At 40.1% G+C, this 25,437-nt stretch overlaps 1 protein-coding gene across 1 annotated transcript in view; it reads right to left on the reverse strand.

Annotated features, from left to right (window-relative positions):
• HSD17B12 (hydroxysteroid 17-beta dehydrogenase 12) overlaps positions 1–25,437 on the reverse strand; it is a 156,636-nt gene that overhangs the window by 49,243 nt on the left and 81,956 nt on the right. Inside the window, exon 4 of the mRNA XM_046016737.1 lies at positions 9,464–9,571. Within this exon, the coding sequence (XP_045872693.1) occupies positions 9,464–9,571 (108 nt within the window). The remainder of the gene's footprint in view (positions 1–9,463; positions 9,572–25,437) is intronic.

The raw sequence follows: 25,437 nt of genomic DNA on the forward strand, positions 1-25,437 counted from the left end.
ATTAGTGCTTTTCTAGTAAAAGGAGGTACATTTGAACTCTATGCCTTATTCTCACCCTAGAAATCCAATTTCATCCAACATGTCTAAGGAAACTAGAAGGCACTATGCTTAGCCTGACAATGTTCCTGATGAGTCTCCTAGTCTAAAAAAAAAAAAAAATTAAAAAAATTAAATCCATGTATCAATTCCACTTGCCATGATTGGTGACACCAGGCTTCAATCTCATTCAACACAAAGGAGTGTGCAGTCACCAGAGATCCAAAGGTCTACTTGAATCTCCACTTGGATTTCACCACCGCTCTCTCAAGTTTAACATATCCCAAAATGAAATCATCATATTCTTTAGGGAATTTGGTCCTGATCCAGGGTTTCTTGTCTTTGGCAAACAGCATACAGTTGTTCAAGTCAGAACCTGCAAGTTGCTAATTACTACTTGCAAATCCCGGACAATGTTTTTAACCTCCCTAAGTCTGTTTCTTGTCCATAAAATGGGCACAAAAACAGAGATGCCTACCTTACAGTATTGTTGAGGATTGCATGAGATTCATTAGCATGGAGGCTGACATACAAAAGTACTTGAGGATGTTGGCAATAATGATGGGAAAAACAAGCAGAGGCCACTGTTACTATTATTATTGGTCACTCCTATCAGACAAAAGCACTGATGAGGACCCTCCCTCATCCCAGTAGACATTGGTCTTGTTTCTATTTCCGAAACATCTCTGCAGTCAGTCTACTCCTAACCATTCCCATCGCCCACATCCTAAAGTTACCACCATCATCTTATGTTTCGTTGCTAAAAGAAGCTCAATGGTCTCCTTTTATTAATTCTTGCCCTCTTCCACTCAGAAGTCAGAATAATCCCTCTAAACTTCTAGTATGATGTCCATTTACCGCTGACACTCTACAGTATCTACACTGTCCTCCCATTAAGCCCACACCTATTAAGTTGATTTTCTAAGCCTCTCATGACCTGGCCCTGCTCAGTCTCCTGACTCTGGCCACTGTTCCCTTTCATGGTCCACACTCTAGATTTACAGGTCTTCCAACGGTTCCTCCAACCAGCCAAGCACATTCACCTTCAGGCTTTTCTTCTCCCTGGGAACCCTTCCCACATCTCTTCACCCAGAGCTGGTCAGCCTATAGGCCTCCACTTAAATGTTGCTTTCTCAGAAACCAATCTCTGACACTCTCCACTTCCTCAGTAACAGTCTTTCAGTATGTGCAAAACATTCCCAAATGCTTCTTCAGGAGCCATCTCCATGAAAACAGAAATAGTATCAGCTTTATTTACTGTTGTATCTCTGGAATTTTACTTGTTGAATGAACTGGCACATGAATCCACTGACAAATAGGAAATAAAAAGTGTGAAGTATTTGTCTTGGATCCCTGGGGTGGTTCTAAGCCCTTGCAATTTCCAGGAAGACAGGGGTTTCTTTGTTATTCATGGTGGGCCTCTGGACCACACCTGAGTTTATGTTAACTTGATGAATCAAGATGGGGCTTGGTCACCCAAAAGACCAACTGTGTGAATAGAAGGTTAAGGCTTTGAGCCAGACCAACCTGTGAAAAGGGAGGGGGACTGGAAACCAAGTTCAATCACAGAGCCAGTGATTCAATTAATCATGCCTACATAATGAAACCCCAATAAAAACTCTGAGCTTCTTGGTTGGTGAACATCAATCAGTGTGCAGGGAGGGTGATGTATCCTAACTCCACCAAGCACAGAGCTCAGAACTCTTTCAGAACTTGCCCTATGTGTCTCTATATTTAGCTAATATTAATTCCTACCCCTCATAGTTAATGTAAGTGAGTATAGTGCTTTCCCAAGTTCTAGACGATGTTCTAGCAAATTATCCAACCTGAAGGGGCCATGGGAACCCCCAAACTGGTAGCCAGCTGATCAGAAGTACAGGTGGCCAGGGGACTGCTGAACTTGCTGTAGGTATCTAAAGTAGGGGCACTCTTATTGGGGACTGTGCCCTTGAAATTGTGGAGTCCATACTAACTCTAGGTGATTAGGGACAAAATTTGATTGCATTACAAAAGGGATGTTTTGGATGTGTCTTAAACCCCTAGAGGGCACAAAAATCATATCCTGGTATAAGAAGAAGTTCCACCCTGTCTGCAAACTACCATCCCATCACACTCCTGTGAGTCTGTAGACTTCACCTAACATTGAGCCTGAGCCATTTTATACCGGAGCTATATGGGTGCAGTGGTAGGGGGAAAGGTGGGTAGTATTTCTAAACACATGAAATTTATCTTTGGTGCTCTCTCAACTAACTTTACTTTGTCCTTCTATTCTTTCTCCCTTTCTCTGCACCCCACTGACCACCAGCTTACCATGAGAGTTTCCTCTTCAAGTCTTTCCTTTTCCATTTCAAAATGATTTTCCACATCTTTTACCAACTACAATAGTCATTTCCTCCACAGGACTGATTCAGTAAGTAAACCAGTAATAAACTGAATGTAATAATCCCGATAAAATTTAAATGAAGATGTCACTGGCCCTTTCTGAAACATCTTTTTTTTTTTTTTTTTTAAGATCTTTTATCCATTCATTTGATAGACAGAGAGTGAGAGCACAAGCAGGGGGAGGGTCAGAGGGAGAGAGAGAAGCAGACTCCTTGCTGAGCATGTTGCCCAACGCAGGGTTCAATCCCAGGACCCCAGGATCATGACCTGAGCCAAAGGGAGACATTTAATTAAATGAAACACCCAGAAGCCTACTTCAGAGACATTTAAAAAGCGAACATAAAGCCTTTTTTTTTTTTCTTTTTAAAGAGAGAGAGAGAGTCTTAAGCAGACTCTGGGGCTTGATCTCATAATCCTGAGGATCATGACCTGAGCCAAAATCACGAGTAAGACCCTCAATGGACTGAGCCACCCAGGTGTCCATGCGAGCTAATTTCTAATTAGTAAAGTTCCTGAGGAGAGCAAGAAGGTAACAAGTGGCTTTATAAATTTCTAAGCCTTCTGAAGAAGTAAGACTCTTCTACCTGTAACTTCCTTCATCAGCTGGGACCAGGAAACTACACCACTCCTAACAATTTCCTTCCTTCCCGGAGAGCCCAGGAGAGTCTTCCTCAACCAGGTTCCTGCACCCCCTTGGCTCTGTCTCCTCAGCCTACACCTACACCATTTCCTTTGATATGCTGGAGACTGAACTATAAGGAAGCAATCTCTGGATTCTAAATGTTTAAAAAAAAAAAAAATTGCATTTAGCCAAGGAAAAAGGAAAGACACTAATAAAAAAAAAATCTATCAAATATGTAAGTGGAGCAAGTATTCACTTACAAAGGGCATGAGAAGAAAGAGAATAGTAAGTTCTAGTCCAGCTTTTACGATCAATCATTTTTTTACAATGAACTGACTCTTATTATCTATACTATGTTAGATCTATACTATTTTATTATCCATATTATTGTTATTATCTATACTATGCCTAAACTTTTGTTAATACTACACTATTAAAATGATCCCTCTTGGGGCACCTGGGTGGCTCAGTCAGTTAAATGTCTGTCTTCGGTTCTGGTCATGATCCTGGGGTCCGTGAGATGGAGCCCCACGTCCAGCTCCCTGCTCAGCAGGGAGGTGCCTTGTTCCTCTTCCTCTGCCCTACCCCTTACCCCGCCATGCTCCCTACTTATCTCTCTCTTAAATAAATACAATCTTTTTTAAAAATGATGCCTCTTAATAAAATTATGGCACTGTGTTCAGATAGAAAAAAGTCACTAGGTAACAGACAGTTCTGAACATGCTAAAGGCAGCCCAGCATCACATCAGCCTATATCAACGGGTGCTCTTGATTTTGCAACAGACACAAGCATGACAGTATGCATGCAAAAGGCCTCCACAGCATTTGGCACGGGGAAATTCTGGGTCTAGGATGCATGAAGAGTTTGAATAAAGCAATAATTGATTTTTTTAAAAATGAATCACAAACTAAAGAACTATTTTTTCCAAGAGGACCTTTTTATTTTTCTTCTAGGATAAAGAATGTCACTTTTTAAAGGTTAAAAAAGTCATACTAGGGGAACTTGACAAAGTATTGTTTGTGGCATACTTCAAATCCAAGGCTACTCTTTTGGCCTTGGTAAACTACGCCTCCTGCAATGTATTGTGCAAAGTTCTCCAAACCCATTTGGAGCATCCAGGAGACTCTCTCCGGAGGAATCAAGTCAGCATTATAGCAATCGCATTTTGTTAACCTATTGTTTGCTTACTCAAAGCAGTATTGATGTCATTTTCTCTAAATAGTTCAAGTTTTCTAAGGCTTCTCAAATCTGTTTCTTGGCATTTGTCTGAAAGAAGACAGCAGATGCTTACTTATTTTACTAACAGAGTCAAGAATCCAACTTCTCCACCTTTAGCATTTATGGTCTTATCAAGTTCCTGTGACCTTTCTGTATAAATTCAGACAATGCATAGCCATTTTCTCTCCACTTATCTTACTGAAAACTTGATGTTTCTTTTATGACAAAGGGCTTTAGCATTTTCCTTTGTAATTCTGACAATACTAATTTTATTAAGCACTGACTATATACTTCGGTGGTTAATGTTATTCAAACAGAGTACGGCTTGGTGACCTAGTTTTCCTTTTATCATTACTGGTTTCATTAATACTCAATAGAAAAAAAAAAAAACCTTCCTATGCCTTCATATAGATTGCAAGATCTTACTAGAAATCAATCTACGTGTTTATTATTTTAGGAAATGTTAGAAAAGTGAGACTGGCATTAAATGGAAACATTATTTCCCCCTTACGAGACAGAGATGGAGGTATGTGGGATCTGGCTGGGGAGGAGAAGGAAGGTAGAGGAGCTATATACCCAGGGAATCCTAAGAAAAAGACATTAGACACACCCTCCCAGATGAGTTCTATAGTGTTATGTCCACACTAGAGAAGGAACTGTAAGATTAGAGTTCAAATGTGACCTGGTGATAAAATGAAGCTCATAAATGTGTTTATATTTAAGGTGTTTTTAATAGATCCCTCAAAAACCTTAACAAATTAAAACTACGATGCAATATAAGTCTATCTTCTTCTAACTGTCAATAATTAGGTACACCTTATGAGTAAGGAGACAGCTGTGGTAGAGTAGGAAGAGAAGTAAGCATACAGCCAGTTAATAAGACAACGTATGTGAAAACAGAGCTACAGATTTGAAAGGATCATATAAACATTAGTTACAATTTTTTTAGAAAAGAGAGAGCACAAGCGGGGGGAGCAGCAGAGGGAACGGGAGAAGCAGGCTCTCCACTGAGCAGAGAGCCCGATGTAGGGCTCAATCCCAGGACCCTGTGATCAGGACCTGAGCCGAAGGCAGACACTTAGCAACTGAGCCACCCAGGCCTCCCTACAATTATTTTTATTATTGATTTGTCACCAAACAGAAATTTAAAACAAAGTTGTGTGTGTGTGTGTGTGTGTGTGAGAGAGAGAGAGAGAGAGAGAGAATATCAGTATTCAATCAGAACAGTTTGATTATAGTAAAACTTGAATGCAGTTTCAACTACATTCTCAACATATCTGCAAGTCTCAACTTCAGCACTATTGAGATAGAGAAGATAGAGCACATATTGAGATATGTTGTCAGCGTACCATACATGTTAGATTAGAAGACTTGGTATGAATGGGGAGGGCACGTTTTGCATGGAGCACTGGGTGTGATGCCAAAACAATGAACACTGTTATGCTGTAAATAAACAAATAAACGAATAAAAAAAAAAAAAAAAGAAGAAGACTTAGTATGAGAAAAAGAATGCAAAGTATTTTAATAAATTTTTATATGCCTCTCCTTCTGGGACCTCTATAATGCAAATTAAAAAATAATAATTTTATATGGATTACATGCTAAAGTGATATTTTAAGATACAGCGGGTTAAAATAAAATACATTATTAAAATTATCTGTTATTATTTATTTTTAAAAACATGACTACTAGAGAAGTTCAAATTACACACGTGGCTCATGTTGTACTTCTATATTTCAATCAGACGGTGTTGAACTTGTGCAAAAAACTATTCCTCCTTCATGCTATATATTCCAGGCAGTCTTTGCTGACAAGGAAGGGAACTAAAAGAGCTCTGACCTCAGTTTTCTCCCTACATTTTCTATATTCCCCTTGGAAGATCTCCAGTCTCCATGCTTTCATGATAATCTCCAAACTCTCTCCTATTAAAAGCTCTACTAAAACCTAGATCCAGGGCACCTAACTGGCTCAGTTGGTAGAGCATGTGACTCTTGACCTTAGGGTTGTGAGTCTGAGCCCCACAGTGGGTGCTGAGATAACTAAAAATAAATGAACTTGAAAAAGAGAGAGAGATCCCTATAATACATAAATAAAACCTAGATCCATATACTCACTGTCAACTTAACAACCCCACTTGGACATTCTTGAGGAACCCCAAATGATCCTCATTCTGAAAAAGATTGTTCCAGGAGTCCCCATTTTAGTAAATGGCCCCATTAACTAGGTTCTCAAGCCAGAAACCTCAAAGTTGCCCATGACTTCTCTCTTCTCCTTCATCCCACTCACAATCTCTTGTGAAGTTCTACTTCATTTACTTCCTGAATACTTCTGGACTCCTCCTTTCTCCTACCCCAGTGACTGGGCCATGTCACCATCACTTACCCTGTATCAACCCCCTCTTTCCTTTACATTCTTTTTTTTTTTTTTTTTTAAAGATTTTATTTATTTATTTGACAGACAGAGATCACAAGCAGGAAGAGAGGCAGGCAGAGAGAGAGGAGGAAGCAGGCTCCCTGTCGAGCAGAGAGCCCGATGTGGGACTCGATCCCAGGACCCTGAGATCATGACCTGAGCCGAAGGCAGCGGCTTAACCCACTGAGCCACCCAGGCGCCCAACCCCCTCTTTCCTTTACATTCTTATTACACCCTGCCCTGCCCTTCTCAGAAGTGCTGTCTTTCCTATTAGACATCATACTACATGAGATCAGGCACTTTCCTGTTCATTGCTATGTCTCTAGTTTTTTCACGAATGAATGAGTGAATGAATGAATGAGTAAAGGGGGTACAAACTGCTAGCTCACAGGTTACAATTTACTAAGGAGCTGAACTATAAAACAATGGTTTCACTTGCATATGAGTGCTGGAAAACATCAGTCTTCATGTCTCAATGCCAGGCGGATGCGCTGACACGAGTCCTAGGATTCTAGAGGTGGGGAAAAAGTGCTTGGGAACCATGTGCCCTGTACTCTCATCCTTGACAGATCTCTACTGTGTCTAAGCTCACACGGTAAACTTTCAACATGTTGAGTCGGGAAAGACCAGCTGAAGAATGCCTTTTATAATCCTCCTGCCCTCTGGGAAAAAGATACCTGACATTCTTCATCTTCAATGTCACAGTCCCAGAGTATCCACGGTTTCAAAGTTACCCAGTGAAAAGAAGCTAAAATTACGCAAGGCTTTAAACAATCATGAGTTATTTCTGAAAGAAAATTATTCTCCAAGATTACAAGTTCAAGGTAAGTCTCATTTCTTCTCCTTAGGGATCCTCAATCTACCTCTGTGCATAAGCCAGCCTTTGTCCCCCGTCAACACATGACTAGTTTGAAAGGGGTGAGGATGGACTATGGCAGTATCTATCCTTACTAGTAAATTACAGCTGCTACTGATAAGGAAGTTTTAAGAAGTCAAGAGCTTTATAGATGTTAGTGGTGTTTTGGGTATTCCAGAACTAGGCTAAAGAAGAGGAACTTGTAAAAGAGTCCAGGAATATATGTATTTTGAGAAGAACATGTAGAGACAGAGGTAAAAAACCAGACCCGTGTCTCCATTCACCTTTTGCCACTGGCTCTCCCAGCAGCAAGAAAGTAGAAGTGTGGGTAGAAAGGGTGCGGTGCTATGTGAAACAGACCAGGCAGAAGCGGAAGCAGAGAGTGTGTCAAAGCCAGGAGGAACTGCAGGTCCAAGGTTACTAGGGAGGCTATGTGCGTTTAACTCGTTTCTTTTCTTGCCTTAGGCAGAAATTACATAAAAGACCATTCTTCTATAGAATGAAGAAGGGAGGTTAGGTCTTCACTAAAGAAATATCAGGAAACTTTTTTTTTAAGTATTTTCTTTTTTTTCTTCTTTGATAACCCCCCCAAAAGAAAATGATGGCAAATTACCAGGTCAACACCAATTTAGCCAGTGGGATAAAGAGATTTAGCAAAGAAGGAACTTTTTTCCGAACTAGATGTTGTTTCTTTCTGGAAAGGACTCAAAAAATGGTGGGTAACTTTCCAAAACCCACATTTCCCCTTAAAATCTGGTGAATCTTTTCCATAATAATTTCCAACACTTGTCCCACCTCAGCAAAAGCACTGGTTTTTCATAATGAAAGAAACAGAAACATGGCTGAGGTGTAACAAAAGGGAGTAGCAACTTAGGCAAAACAAACAGAATCCCCAACTGTATCGCTCAGTTCTCATGAGACCTTAGACAAGTCTCTCAGCCACGTGTTCGCAGCTTTGGTGAGCTCACTGCCAAAGTACAAAAACTGGTTCAGGGGTGGGCAGTGTGAGATCTCATGCTTTGTCTATTAAAACACAATACAGAAATAAGACATACAGTGTACCTGTGGTGTTAAAATTTCATGAGGCGTGGGGCGCCTGGGTGGCTCAGTGGGTTAAGGCCTCTTTCTTCGGCTCGGGTCATGAACCCAGGGTCCTGGGATTGAGCCCCAAGTCAGGCTCTCTGCTCGGCGGGGAGCCTGCTTCACCCCCTCTCTCTCTGCCTACTTGTGATCTCTCTCTCTCTCTGTCAAATAAATAAATAAAATCTTAAAAATAAAAATTTCATGAGAGGGAAGATGAGAGGAAAATAATGTCCAAAAAGCCTCCCTGGATAAGAGGAGGGTAGTAACGAACAGAAAGCTGAGAAACACTTTCCTTAACCTTCATTTCCTCAACTGTCAGAAAGGGTCAGCATCACCCACCTTAAAGAATTATTATGTTATAACCATATCTAAATACACACAAAAGAGGGGCACTTGGGTGGTGCTGTCAGTTAAGCAGCAGCTCTTGATTCTGGCTCAGGTCATGATCTTAGGGTTCCAGGACGGAGCCCTGCATCGTGCTCTGAGCTCTGCAGGAAGTCTGTTTGAGATTCTCTTGGCCCCTCTCCTGCACATGCATGCATGCGCTCTTCCTCTCTCTGTCTCTCAAATAAATAAATCTTCAAAAATACGTACAAATATACAAAAGAGAATGAGAGAAAATAAAGCAGAGAAAATGACCAAAACTGTAAAAAGTCATTAAAATATAACTAAAAACAAAGACCCAAATGTATATAATGTCATCTCACAATCAATTGTATTAAAAAGACAATTTTCTTCTCATTACTCATTTTACTGACTGACTACCTAAGATCTAAAAAGAAAATGTACAGTCATAGTAAAAGTCAAATAAGAAAGTGCAAGATGAAGCTACAAATGTGGCAGAGATACAAACCTAAAACACCAATTTTAAGACCTGCCAAGCTTGTTTCAATTTTATCATAAATATCTTCTGATGCAAAGTCAACAGCGATGGTTCTTGTTTCCACTTTGAATTTTTCTCCTAGAGAAAAAAACATAAATAGAGAGAAGGAAAATTATAACATGGCAATTAAGATTAAAGCATTTTATGACACTACCTATTCAAACTCTTCCCCCCGCCCCAGTCTGATATGAAATTTAGACCAGAATCATGTTAAGCAATCGAGACCATCTAAGAGATGATACAGAGTCAACACAATAATCCTGCAATAAAAACTCCAATGTTGTTATGGAGCTGGCTGACTGTTCCTTAATCAGTTCTCTTTCTAGAAATCAATAATGACTCCTTTTTAGACCCTTAGGTACAAATAATAAAACATGTTTCATACCATAATGTTATATACTCTTTAAATACCACTGGTTTCATGATTTTTAATTGCAAAGTGATGCTCCATAATTTCAGACAGAAGTGTTTATGTTGCAAAATGTTTTAGACAGTGATATATAAAAATCCATCTTATTAAAATGGAAATAAAATGAATATGATCATCATGGAATTTAGGGCCTTGGTTAATAGTTAACGGTCACCACATTAAAAACACCCACACAAAATGCACAGTGAACAGAGCTACAAAGTGACAGAAGACAGACCTCGGTGTTCTGCTGTGCTCAGGACAACGGAAGTACACACAGAGCTAATGGAAATCACACATTGAGAAACGGGACTCTGAAGAAACCAACTTATTGATGTAATGTCAAATGTTACTTTCACTCTCTTTCGTGAGCCCATTTGAGAAGGCATGAACTGTGAGGTCTTCCAGTCATGGGTACCAATTTTATTTTCGTATCTATTTGCTAAATAACTGAGTAATAGTCACATATCCTCCATGAGCCTCAGCCTCCTCTCCTGAAAATGAAAGTAATGCTACCCAACCCATGATCCAAGGCTCAAATAGTATCTGGTGGTATACAGAAGGCACTCCATAAATGTTAAGTCTCCTCTCTCCTCCACTAACCCCACACTCACTTCACCTAGTGCAGTTCAGGTGGCTAAGAATGTTTACTCTTTGGAACTTGATGAGAATTCAAAAGAATTAATTTAAAAATTCTGCTTCCAAAAAATAAATTTTTCTTCATTCCAAGTCCATGTTGGCTCATCTCAGAGTATGAAACGTTACTCCATATAGGACGCTACCGTTCTTGATCTAAAAGGAGTTCTGCCTACAACCGAGCTGATTCACAAGAGATCTGGTTCTTAGTCTTAGTGAGAAGTATTGACCTGAGGTAGGAATCCATGAATTAACGGGAGAGGAGAATATGTGACCTAGAAAATTCCGTATCTGGTGTTGGGGCGCCTAGGAGGCTCCGTGTGCCTTTGGCTCAGGTCACGATCCCAGCGTCCAAGGATCAGGCCCTATGTCAGGCTCCCCACTCAGCGGGGAGTCTGCTTCTCCCTCTCCCTCCCCGTCCCGCCCTCTTTCTTCTCTCCTCTCTCGCACTCACACTCTCTCAGATAAATAAATAAAATCTTAAAAAGGCGCACTTACAATTCCAGGATAAATGAGTTATTGTATGTGTTCATGTAATGGGGAACCACAGACTGGCTGTCACTTCACAACAGCTCATCCAACAGGTCTTACTGTAAATGCTTCCCAGGATTTACCACCCGTAAGTAGAAAACACTGCCCTTATTAGAGCCACAGATTCTCAAGGAAAAAAAGACCCAAGTCAAAAGGCTGAAGGATACCTTTTATTAAATGTACAACTTCGTTCAGGAATGAAATGAGATAAATTTATCTATTTATTTTGAGAAAAACAAAGTATGCTTCCACACGAGTGCTATAGATTGACATTTAAGAAAATTCTCTCTAGTAATAAAAGCCACCTCACAACTCCTGAATCAGATTTACTCTTTTAAATCTCAGAGGATTTGGGGGATGTACTTATAATGTAGAGTCTTGTATAGATAGGCTGCTAAACATATTCAGAGACCCTTTTGGAAAGAATGTCATTTTATTTATTAAGAACCCACAAGTAAGCTTTTCTTTGCACTCACATTAGGATAAGCAAAATGGCTACTGATGCAAGCTCTTCAAAATAAATCCAATTTCGAACTTGCTCCTGGATTACCCTGAATCATGTCCTAGCCCAGTTAACACTACTTTTCTACCTTTTCGCCACTGCCTCCAGCACGAGCTTCTTCTTCTGCAATGTAGGGCTGTCTGATCACCTCCCCAAGGCCCTCACACACTCTCAGAGCTCCAGCTGGCTTTGGTAAGAGTCATAGTCTGTAGCAATGACCTAATAGCGCTCTGAACTGACCTCCACCTCCCTACTCTTCTCGCTGTCCCGACCTCTAGCCACACAGGCCCTGAGCATTCTCTCTCTCTTTTTTTTAAGATTTTATTTATTTGAGAGAGAGGGAGCATGCGCACATGTTATAGGGGGTGGGGGGAAGGAGCAGAGGAAGAGGGATAAGCAGACTCCCTGCTGAAAACAGAGCCCTTTGCAGGGCTCAATCCCAGGACCCTTGAGAGCATGACCCAAGCCCAAATCAAGAGTCCGATGCTTAACAAGTGAGCCACCCAGATGCCCCTTGAGCAATTCTTTAAACTCAGAATAACCCCCAAACGCATTCAGGGCTTTTGCACTTACTGTTCCCTCTGCCTGGAATGCTCTTCTGCATCCCTTGTTTCTGTTGGGTCTTTATGCAAATGTTACCTCCTCAGGGAAGCTTTCCACTCCTCCACTAGCATGCATCCCTTGCTCCCAACCCCCCAGCCCTGGCTTTATTTCATTCCATGGCACTTAACCATCTTCTTAATAACGTTTGTATTCTTAATGCACGTTTGTTATCTGCCTCCACCAGAATTAAGCTTTGTGAAGACAAGAGCTTGGGTCTATTTTATTCGGTTGTTCAAGAGTATCACAAAGGATCCAGGGTCTTTCCTCCCACCTCTCTTATTCCATTAGGCTGGCTCCCCCTCCTGGTTTCATGAGGGCCACCGCCCTTCCAAGTATCCCATACAAATGGCAATGTGCAATGGCAGAAATGGGACAACCGGTTATACTTCCCTTTTACAGAGTGAGGAAAACTTCCCCCAGAGTCCAGCAAATTCCCCTCACATTTCCTTTCCCAGAATTATGAGATATGCATGCTTTTGACCTGGTCCATAGATGGGCTTCACGGATTCCATGAACTGTCCCCACTACCATCACCAAGTTGTGTGAGACATGTACAGAAGAACAGGACAGGACGTACTTCACTCTCTGGGTCCAGGCAATCAGGAGAGAATTCTGATGAGTGTTCCAAAAAGCTGAGATGGGAGGTAACTGGCTTCTTTAGGGAACTGAGGAAATAAATCTAGGCATCTCCTCCTTTCCCATAACCCACCAGCCCTCACCTGACCCTGCCAACAGAAGCCAACTTGCTTCTACGTTGCTCTCATTATGAAAAAGCAACAAACATCCTCTAATTTTAGGAGGTATCAAAGCACCTGGAACACAAGCGGATACCCATAATACAGCTTTCATTTCCACCTTCACCCCCTCCCTAAACTGGCTCTTCTTAAGACCACCATAAGTCCACACCACTCAGCAACAACCCACTGATGGGGAAGAATAAGAACTTGATCAAAGACTTGGAGAGGTTACTTTTGAGTACTCTGATCCTTGCCCACCACAAAGACACAAGGCATGACAGCTGTAAATAAATAAAAATATATTGTAGGGGCACCTGGGTGGCTCAGTGGGTTAAAGCCTCTGCCTTCGACTCAGGTCATGATCCCAGGCTCCTGGGATGGAGCCCTGCATCCGGCTCTCTGCTCAGCAGGGAGCCTGCTTCCCCTTCTCTCTCTGCCTGCCTCTCTGCTTACTTATGATCTCTGTCTGTCAAATAAATAAATAAAATATTTTTTAAAAAAAGAATTGCTTAAAAAATACATACTGTAAGTGTAGGATAAATATAAACAAACAGTGAATTTGGGTATTCCAATGGAAAGACACAGCCCCTCAAATGTCCCTTCGAGGAAATTCTGGTTGCCCCAGCTGCAAGAGCGTCATCAGCAGACAGCATTCAGGTGCCAGGCCCTTCGGGGATTGCCTCGGTTTCAGAGAGCTGCCCGGACCCAGATCGTGCCTCTCCCATAACATCCACATCCAATGACTGACCGAGGTGGGAGTATAAAGCCATTGGACAGCTTGTACCTGCCAGCTTCTGATTCCAAATTATGGTCTATTCACTATCCTATTTTCTGTTCTTTCATCATGCCCTGGTTATAATTATTCTAGCTTTAAGACAAGTTTTAATATTTCTAGTGGTGCAATTTTCTTCATTATTATTCTTTCAAAAGTTTATTGGTTATCCTTACTTGTTTAGTCTGTTTTCACTGGGGTTACATTAAACATTTCAATTAAATTTATGAAGGATGACAATGTAGCATTCCCTCCAGGCTCTCCATTTACTCAGTGTCTCAGGGTAAAATCTTGTGGTTGTAAATTCTTTAAGAAATTAAAGAACTAAAGAATGCTGTTATTAGAATGTTACACACCATTTTGCAAAGATACTCAACACTGTTGATTATTCCTACCATCAAACCACTTGGTATTTGAAATTGGATAGGCTGGCATCCTGCTGCTTACAATTGTGGCCAAATACAATTATGTCCTCCTTCCTTTTTGCAGACTGAAGTAATTCTGAGATGGTCTTGGCCCACTGTTTCTCGGCCTAGTGGCAAAGACCAAAACCTAAGACGCAAAGAGCTAATGAGTGGTATGAGCTGTTCGTGGTAGCCAACTCACCAGAAATGGAGGCAGATAATCAGCTCTGGCTTGCAGGAAACACAGCTAAGAAATAGCTGGGATGATACCACTATTCCTTTTTATCTACTAGTCCACTGTAAGCTACCCTACTACAATAGTAGAATAAGAGGAAGAAATATTATTTATAACTATAGAGCTATATAACACCGAATATCGTCACAGTCCCAAGACATTCCACCACTTCCAAGCATGGATGTCCTGCTCCTCCAGTTACATGGCTGATTTTTACTCAGAGGATTATAAATTAGTTCAAGGTCAAGTCTTGAAAGGACAGAGAAGAGACTGCACTTGTAAGTCGTCTCGAGATGTTGCTAACACCTCTCAGTATTAAAACTAACACACTTTTAGGTTCATGCCTACAAATATTCTGAAACATACTCAGAATAGCCTTTTGTTTAACATACTTCTAGGTCTGGCCATCATTATTTTTATTTTGCTCAAAAAATTGACATCTTTAACAATCTTCCCCTAAGAATAATTGTGTAAGACTTAGAAAGACTCCTTATTTTTCCTCTGGGTGCCTAGAGAAAGGGGGCCTGAGAATGTTAGAGAAGAGACCTAATGTACATAAACTCATGCACCATTAATAATTTTTCTATTAGGGGCGCCTGGGTGGCTCAGTGGGTTAAAGCCTCTCCCTTCGGCTCAGGTCATGATCCCAGGGATCCCAGGGTCCATCGGGCTCTCTGCTCCGCTGGGAGCCTTCTTCCTCCTCTCTCTCTGCCTGCCTCTCTGCCTAGTTGTGATTTCTCTCTGTCAAATAAATAAAATACTAAAAAAATTAAAATCGAGCTTTGCTGAAGCCTTAGTGCGGCCATTGTGATTAAAAAAATAACTTTTCTATTAATAAAACAAAAAATATTCTCCTTTGTCCCTACATCTGTTCCAAATAAACAATCTGTTTTCTCCCTAAGTTTCAGGTGCTATCCATTATGAAATTCTTACTACATTTCACTCTTCCCCATCTTTTCCATATTATAAATTTCATCATTTAAGATTCAAGTTATGTCACCAGCCCTGTGGACTGTCTTTTCAGGATTCCCATTTCCTCCAACATAAAACTACGTACTTACTCTCTTACTCTCTCAGCTATGTTCCTAGAGACCTTCTATATACCCTTAGTAAACTCATAATATATTATGCCAACAGTCCATTTCCTAACAAATACAGATCATTCTCTGTCATCTTTGTATATCCAGCACCCAGCACAAGGCCTGGCATATAGCACAGAGGGCACTCAAATGTCTGCTGAGTGAGTAAATACATCAAGGCTGACACAGCCAATTTATTAAAATCATCTTCTTAGTAACTTCTTAAACTCGTCCCTATAGAAATAAAACTATGTGCTGGTAATAGATGTCCATTATGAGGCATAAAAACATAAAGTGCTTACTATTAGGCATTTGAAAGCATTAAGATAAACTGAGAAACATCTCAGTCCCTCCATTTGCCCTGTATGGGTTGGACTATCATTCTCATAGAGGCGGAAACATTTTAGAGTTGTAGGAAACCATCCAGTCTCATGAATAAAGTACTCTAGGAGCTTAACACAGGACACAGAGATGAAGGTTGAAGATAATTTCAGTCATGGACCACTCTCCCTAACCCCAGTCCTGAAAAACATAATTAGGGGAGAGGAGCGACTCTTGGGGAAATGGTGCTATACTCAACACCTACCAATTTTAGCTTTTAAAATCTAAATTCATTAAACGCAATTTGGAACCATAAAAATATATTGCATGTTTTAAAAACCCCTCTGTTTTCACATAAAATGTTTTAGAGTATTTAGAAATGTAAAAAGCACAATGAGTCTTTTGTACTTTCTCTAATTTTAAGGGGAAAGCAAAGAACAAAATGTCCCCTTACTAAATTCCCTCTACTTCCCTCCTTTTGCTGTTTTCCTTTTTGGCCCCGAGGTCTTACCATCTCCCTCCTCCCCTACCCCTCAGGGTGAGATACCTCTCCACAGAGAAAGCCTCCCTTGTGTAGCTATGGAGAAACGGTGATTGTGCCCTAAAAGGGAATAATTCATCTGACTCCATTTTTAAAGACCCATTTAATTATAATTATCAGAGATGCTACACAAATAATGGTCCATTTCTTTTTTTCATTGCCCTTGAAAACACTCTCATGATCATTTTAATCTCATATGAAGAGACCCACTTTCAGTCAAATAAAAAAAAAAATCCATTAATACTATCACCAGGACTCCATCTCAAACCAACTATTTCTTTATCTTAAGCCAAGGTTATTATATTTTGTTCATTACAGGCTATTTAACTAGAACAACAACTGAAATAAATAAAAACCATATACGATGCGAATTTGTTCTATTGAGAGCACATGAATAGATTCTTTTCTTTTGAAAGCCTGAGTTCGACACTGAGTTCAGGTGGGCAAGTCACCTTTGAAAAAATTTTCAAACAAGGATGTTTATTTTCTAAACTTGGGAAAAAAACAAAACATAACAAAAGTCTGCTAATGGAAACATCTGATTTTATGTTCTGAGGTAAGAAAAAATGCAAAAGGTATTCCTAACATTACTAAAGATTCCAAGACGATGTCATTAATATGATGTAATAAGCAGAATGTTTGTGTCCCTCCAAATTCATGTGTTGAAGCCCGAGCCCCCAAGCAATGGTATCAGGAGGTGGGACCATTGGAAGGTAACTAGGTTCTGATGAGGTCAGGAGGATGAGGTTCTCCTGATGGAATTACTGTCCTCTTGAGAAGAAGACAGAGAGCTCTCTCCTCACGTGCATGCACCAGCGAAAGGCCATCTTCTCATCAGTGTGAAGGCGGCCACCTAACAGGGGCCCTCACCAGGAACTGAATCTGCCAGAACCCTGATCGGGGACTTCTCAGCCTGTGGAACTGTACAAAATAAATGTGTGCTCTTTGAGATAGGTGGACCATGACATTTTGTTACAGCAGCCTGGGCTGACCCAAACAGAGTTTGTTCAAAAAAGCGTGGGATGCAGTTAGACACCCTGGACGTGGCTGTCCACTCAGCCACTTGTTGGCTGAGGGCCCTTCACTCAAGCCTTTTCACCTGCAGGAATCCCCTTACTGCAAGAAATAACGCCCACCCTACAGAGTTCTTTTGAGTATGTGAGAATGTATGAAGGCAGCTGTCAAGTCTTACACAAATGTTTGCTTTGAGTAGACCTGTCAGCATCTAAAAGAGGACCACATCACATACAGTTGTTTCTGTCCTCAACAGCGCAAGCTGCCATACAAATTTTCTGCACCATTCACTCTTTCCTCTTGGCATCAGCTGCATATGCACATCCAACTCTACTCTAAAAGGTGATTTCTTTATTACTATATTGTTCATGGAATCAATGGTCATGTTATGCTATTTTTAGCAATGCCTTTTGTGTCCAAGGATTTCTTTGACTCAATCTGCCTGAAATTAACCTTTGAATTACTCTGTTTTATTGGTTCCAAAAGGCACATTTTTACTCACTTTTTTGTCTCTGAAATCAGGATGCCATACACTTGATGGCATGCCAGTTTAACCGGTGATTTTTCTTTCTTACTGCTTACAAGCTACCTCGTTGTTTCATGATCACTGGTGTCTCAGATTTGATGAAAGAACCCGAGAACTCTGCTGACAACCCAGTCTTCCCCTTAATGTCACAAAACGAAGCGAGGGCAGCTTCCAAATGCAAGATTCTCTGGTTTTCCTGTGCTTACCCCGCCAGCACCACTCTTCACGAAGGCAGATTTCCCATCCTAAACTAAGACCTGAAAACCTCAGCATACGCTCATTCATTTACTGGGGGGCACAGGCGTTTGCAAAGCAAACAAAGCATCTCACTCTCTAAACTGTCAGCTCTGAGAGGAGTGTCCATGTCTGGGTCTTCCTCTGCCACCACACACTCAGAGCCCAACAAGACCTGATTCCACTTTAGGAGCTCAATATCTATGTTTTGACTAAGTAAATTCGAAAAGTACCCCCTGAATAGCGCCCGCCTGTCAGATTTCAACCGAGCAGAACAGCAGATATTCTCAAAGAGGTGATATTTTGGTGAAGAAGATATGCATGAACCCAACTCTTGCTCATTTATATGAACGAAGAGTGCAAAGAGAAAGCAACTCACGCCTGCAGAGTGGGATTTTAAATAGAAGGTGACAGGGGCGCCTGGGTGGCTCAGTGGGTTAAAGCCTCTGCCTTCAGCTCAGGTCATGATCCCAGGGTCCTGGGATCAAGCCCCACATCAGGCTCTCTGCTCAGCAGGGAGCCTGCTTCCCCCTCTCTCTCTGCCTGCTTCTCTGCCTACCTGTGATCTCTCTCTGTCAAATAAATAAATAAAATCTTTAAAAAAAAAATAGACGGTGGCATTTGTGTGGCATCCTTGTGTAGGAAACTGGCCATGCAAAGAAAGGGGAGAAGTAAGCCGAGGCAGAAAGTGGGGGAAAGGAAAAGCATGCTCTAAGAATTCCTGTGGATGGAATATATAGTGCACAGGGAGGACAGGACAGAAAGTATTCTGTAGCAGGAAGCTAGCAGAGGTTTTTGGGTCAAGATAATCAATAGGACTAGAGACATAACCGGCAGGGCTGAGGCAAACAAAACAAAAATGTGGGGCCCCTTGTTCAAAAATTATTATGAATTTCAAGATGACCACAGCAGAGCATTAAACTAAGTATGGGCCCATCTACGTGGGAATGCAGAGGCCACACACCTATGAAGGCAGCCCTATAATGAGGCCACTCGACTGGAAAGTGGTAAGATCACACTTGTACTTTAGGAAAAAAATGCTGGTGGCAGAAGAGAGGGCACACAGCCCGTTATGAAAAGCAGTGGGCAAAAAGGACAGAACCCAGCAGCTTCTGCTTTAGTCCCATGAGAAAGGAGGGTCCCAAGGAGAGAGGCAGGCAGTTGGGAGACTCTTCTGAGTTAGAGTCTGATCAGACATACCGCTTTAGGGAGAGAGGACACAATGGTTTTATCTTTTTGGTTTAGAAATCTGGTAAATAAACTATCATATCTTAGAGCCACAAGAGTCTTCATAGTTTTGCATCTGAGGCAATGCTCCTGTACTTATATCTCAGTGTTTTTTAAAATCATAAAAAAAATATATATATATATATATATAAAAGGAGGGGACACCTGGGTGGCTCAGTCAGTTAAGTGTCTGCCTTCAGCTCAGGTCGCAATCCTGAGGTCCTGGGATGGAGCCCCACATCTAGCTCCCTGCTCAGTGGGGAGCCTGCTTCTCCCTCTCCCCACCCCCCTATTTGTGGTCTCTTCCTATTTCTCTTTCTGTCTCTCAAATAAATCAGTAAAATCTTTAAAAAATATAAAAAAATAAAATCACCCAAAAAAGTTTGCTATTTTTTTAGTAAAGTGAGTTTTTTTTCTTGAGGGAGCTCACTTCCCTCTCTTTGTTGGCTTCAAAAATGAAATTACTACCACTGAGATTTGGCCCAGAGTTGACCAGTTTTACACAGAGGATTATCGTGAACTAAAAACCAAGTTGGCAAGTAAAAGATACATTTTTTTTAAACGTCCGTATATTCCTCCCTTTATCTTTCAAAATGAAAGAGAACTAAAATTAATTAGAAGTCAAATATCACACAGTACCTTCTAAAAATTCTGATTGAGCTACTTTTTTTTTTTTTAAGCAACCACTTTTTATTTTAACCTGTCACTTTGTTCTCAAAAGATTCTGTTGTGGTTTTGTGAAATCCTGCCACAGGAAAAAGTATTCTTTTCAAGATCTGGGTCTCTCATTTTGGTATTTGGAAAAAGGAAGCTTAACGCTTGCTTTTATTTCTTTAAAAAAAAAAAGGAACTTTTGAAAAAATTACCATAAAATTTAAAATATCAGCTATTGAAATGAATATTTACTTTATGGCAATTAACACTTTGAAGATAAATATAGTTCAACAACATTTTGCCAAGAGTAGAACCATCTTTCTGTTCAACAGCGCACACACACACAAAAAAAACCCCTCTTCATTTAAATTGTTAAAAGAGCATAGCTTTCACATATCAAACGAAAATAAAAGCAAAAGAATGACTAATTTAGAGTCTCTTTCTCCTGCACTCTTAGAACTAAGGATAAGAACTTAACACAAATCATCCTGACTCTAAGGTGCCCTGAAGAACCCAGAGGTACAAAGTAAAAAAATACATAGAGTTGCAGCTAACATTCTACCAACTGAACAGGAGTAGTAACTATTACAGTCATCAATTACCGAGCATCAACTAGATGCCAAGAAGTCTACAAAGTGACATTACATCATTTAATCTCCGTAAGAACTTACTGGTATATTGCTGAAACTTGCAAATGATTATTCCCATAAATTTTAGTTTTCAACATTTAAAAGGCCATTATTTATTTGTTTGTTTTTTCATTGTGAAGTAATCTCAAGCAAAGAAAAGTTGCAAATACTCTACAAGGAACTTTCTTTCCTGAATGGTGTCACAGTCAGCTGCTAACAAGATGTCATCCATCAGCCATAAATACTTCAACGCAGTGGTTGTCAAAGTGTGGTCCATGACTTTGAGGGTCGCTGAGAGTCAAAATTACTCAGATGACCATTATCTGCATGGCAGGTAAAAACCTTAAAATGAATTCAAGCAGTAGCACCTAACTATATCCTTCACAGACTTGCAGTGAAAAAGAAGTCAGTTTGACTTAAGAATGTCCCTTGAAGAAGAAGTAAAATCATTAATTCTATTAAGTCTGTACCCTTGAGGACACATCTTTTTCATGCGGCGATGGGAAGTATGCATAAAGCACTTTTTCTGTGCACCTAATAGGATGGGTGTCCTGAGGAGAAACATCTGTGAAACTGAGTCATGTAAGCGGCATTAGGCCCTGTTCCCAGACTGCGCCCTTTGACTTGAAAGAACAATGGGCACAAAAACCATGCTTCCTCATATTTAGCAGACATATTTTTAAAAATGGAGTCTCTCATTTTAAGAAAAACAACCAACAGTATTTATTGTCCAGATAAGAAAATTTGAGCTTTTAAACCAGGGGGAGGGGTTTGCCGGTGAGCAGGCTCCCTGCGATGCGGGGCTCGATCCCAGGACCTTGAGATCATGACCTGAAAATCTGAGCTTTTAAAGGAAATATCAGAATTTTGGAATGCTTGCAGTTACCTTCATGTGCTTGAGAGAAAAGATTTTTCTGGTAAGATTGGAGTGACATTAATAACTATGATTTTGGGGGGGGAGGGTTGCCGTGTCAACATTTGTGAGATCTGCAAAACTCAGGAACCAATACTGTCTGATGACCAAGGCACACACAGTTAACAAAATCTTAATGCACAACTGATGACCAAGGCATACAGTTAACAAAGTCTCAATGCACAAAAAGCGTGTGCAAAGTGCAAGGTGGACAAATGGATTTTAATGTAACTGAGTACGAAAATCCATTGATACATTTTCAGATTCCATAGTGCAACTAACTTTTAAGAAATCTCCCCTTATGGCGTTTTGATGTAGTATCAAAGAAGAATATCCACAATTACCTGAGGAGGCCATTCAAATCAAATCACTTGCTATTTTCCAACTACATTACCATGTAAAGCCAGATTTTCTTCTATCAACCAAAATAACATCACAGCAGACTAAACGCAGAAGCAGATATGCAAATGCAACTGTCTTCTACCATGCCAGATATTAAATAGATTTGCAAAAATGGAAACCGCCACTCTTGTCACTGAATTTTGTTTTGTTTCAGAACCTATAGTTGTTTTTCCTGCCCCAAAAAATGTTATATGAACATGCGATGGGTTTACTGTTATTCTTACATGAATTAAATAAATTTTTTTAATTAGTCAGTTTGAATTTCTAAGATAATTAACATGCACAGCTGTATCAACATAAACCAAAGCTCTTTGGAGTCCTCAGTATTTTTCTTTTTTTTAAGATTTTATTTATTTATTTGAAAGACAGAAATTACAAGTAGGCAGAGAGAGAGAGGAGGAAGCAGGCTCCCTGCTGAGCAGAGAGCCCGATGCAGGGCTCGATCCCAGGACCCTGGGATCATGACCTGAGCCGAAGGCAGAGGCCTTAACCCACTGAGCCACCCAGGCGCCCCGAGTCCTCAGTATTTTAAGAGCTGTAAAGGGGTCCTGAGACTAAAAAGTTTATGAATGTTGCTTCAGTATGTATTTCCTATAGTCTCCAAAACTCAGATAGCCTTCAAAATCAGGAAATTAACACTGATGCATTACTGCCTCTAGACCTCGGAGCCTGATCGAGTTTTACCAAATGTCACAACAATGTCCTTTACAGAGAAAGGATCCAAATCAGAATCACCAGACACACATTTAGCTGCCATGTCTTGTTTAGCCTCTTCCAATTTGGAACCACTTTTCAGCCTTCTCTTGACCTTTATGATTTTGACACTTGAAGATTACAGGCCAATTACTTTATAGAGTATCCGTCAATGTAGGGGTGTGTGTGTGTGTGTGTTTCCGCATGATTAGATTTAAGTCATGCATCCTTGGCAGGACTATGGTAGAAGTGATGTTTCTCACTGCATCTTATCAGGTGGCACAAAGTTTCAACTGTCCCACTACTGATTGAAGATAACTCTGATCTCTTAGTAAGGGGGTGTCTGTCAGTCTCCTCCCCCGTAAAGTTGCCATTTTTCCCTTTGTAATCAACAAGGATTTTGGTATTCTATAGGGAGATACTTTGCGACTATATAAAATCCCATTTTTTTCTTTTTCTTATTTAAGTCTAATTAGCATGCAGTGTTATATTAGTTTCAGGTGTACAATATAATGGCTCAACAATTCTATATACTTCTCACTGCTCATCAAGATAAGTATACTCTTAAGAGATATTCCAGACTCATCTTCCATTCTCCCAGCCCCAGCCCTGAACTAGCCATTTCTCCAAGGGCCCCAGGATCCTTAATTAGAAAACATATCTAGAACCAAAGTGTGGGTGCTGAGTTTGTTCATTGCAGTTGGGGTGTTCCTGCTCCCAGGAAGGACTATAAGCAACCAATGTCAGCAGTGTCAATACTGCCTTAACACAACACAAGCATACACTGGGGACTGTTCCACAGAGCAGCAACCAAGACACATCACCCAAGATGCTTTTGCAGAGAAGCCAAAGATGCAGTAGTTAGGCCTTGGGGGTCTCCTCCAGAGTTCAGAACAATGTAAATCATCTTACATACTAAACACACAAATGTTTTGATAGTACTGAGTACTGAGTAATATAGGCCGATAAAATACTGTAAGTTAGGCTTTAGTTTCAGAAGGGATAGCTTTGTGGCCTCTACTTGGTGGATAAAAATGTAAATAAATATTTGAGCTTTGTAGGGAAAAACAAGCTCTTGGTTATTTCTTTTCATGCTAAACATATATAAGCAACTCTATACTTTGCCCAGAGCATTTCCAAAAAGTATGCCAAACAGATATTGAAAAGTAAATCCCATCTGCCCACAGAAACAATTTTACAATTGGAATTTGTTACTAAAATCAATCATAGCTAAGCCTAATAATATACCATAAATACACAAACATACAATACCATTAGCTTCTATAATTTAAAATAGTAAAACTGCTCCCAAATACTGATTGTCTTGAGGACCCAATTTACTATGAAGTATGTCTATGTATGTGTATATATGTGTGTGTGTGAATGTGTGTGTGTGTGTGTGTATATATATATATATATATACACACATATATGTGACCTACAATATATAAAAAGTATATATAATTTTATTTATTTAAAACACATTAGTTAGTCCCATTTATCTTAATATATAATAAAGCTGCCTTCTTAGAATTTAGGGGAATGATCTAGACAGTATGGGCCTTTGAAAAAGAAGCTCAATGAAATATAAGCGAAACTTTCTTTCATATTAATCGTATTTCTCTATAGCTGACAGGCGCAATGTCATTTCCATTACCCATCCGGTTGCCTCAAAGTCCTGTAGTAGAAGCTCAACAGATGTTAGAATGAAGGCAAAACTTTCCTCCGTACTTAAAAACAGATGAACCAAGACTGATGCTAGGCCGTAATGCCAATACACATTAGCTGGATCAAAGCAGTTATCAGAGGACTCCATGAATTCCGTAAAATTGCAGGCAAAATATTCTATATATAAATTGGCCCTTGAACAACAAAGGCAGATGTGCCACCGACTGAGCCACCCGGTGCCCCTCTTTATGACTTTCTTAATAGCATTTTCTATTCTCTAGCTTACTTTATTGTAAGAAAGAGTATATAATAGATATAAAACACAAAATGTGTTAATGGACTTTATGTTATCGGGAAGGCTTCCTGTCAATAGGTTATTAGTAGTTATGTTTTTGAAGAGACAAAAGTTACATGTGACTCTTCGACTGAATGGGGGGGGGAATCAGCACCCTAAACCCCACATAGTTCATGGGCCAACTGTAAACATACATATTTTTATAGGGATACATTTTTGTATCCTTTCGATTCACAAAAAAAGCTCTATGACCCTCAAAAGAATAAAAACTTTTGGTCTAACTACTCCCCAGAAATAACCACTCTGAACGTCTGGGCTATAAACTTGCAGACATTTTTTGTTACACTTCTTTAAAAACAAACAAACAAACAACAACAACAACAAAAAACTCTGGGCATTGAATTTTGTTTATCATCATATTAAATTTGATTTCAGCCAAGTTTTCCTTTAAAAGGCATAGTCACTCGTAAGTCTCTCAGCAAAAGCAGGTTTCAGGGCCTGCAAATTTATATGCCAGTTCCTAAATCTTGGTTAGTTCTCTAAGAGTTCCCTTTTGAACTGAACAGTATGGAATTTAAGTGTTCAATCTTGGAAACGGGCACTTGGGCTCTCTCTCCGTCCCCCACCCAGGGTTTGTCAGCCAACTTCTGGTGGTCACTGAACTGGTTTCTCAGCCAACAGCCTTCTGCAGTAACATATCCTTTTACCTTTTAAAATTCTGTATGTATGTACGTATTTTTTTTAAAGGGCTTTTATTTTTTTTTAATTTTTAAAATTTTATTTATTTATTTGAAAAGTTACCTGGAAAAGTAAGTAAAGTCCAATGTCTTTTTCCTCCCTTTTACCCACTCCTATTCCTCATCAAATGCCACAAGCAGATAAGAATTAAGAGCTATGACAGTACATCACATTTCATTGG

Source organism: Meles meles, chromosome 8 (genome assembly GCF_922984935.1).
Source record: "Meles meles chromosome 8, mMelMel3.1 paternal haplotype, whole genome shotgun sequence".
NCBI lineage: Eukaryota > Metazoa > Chordata > Mammalia > Carnivora > Mustelidae > Meles > Meles meles.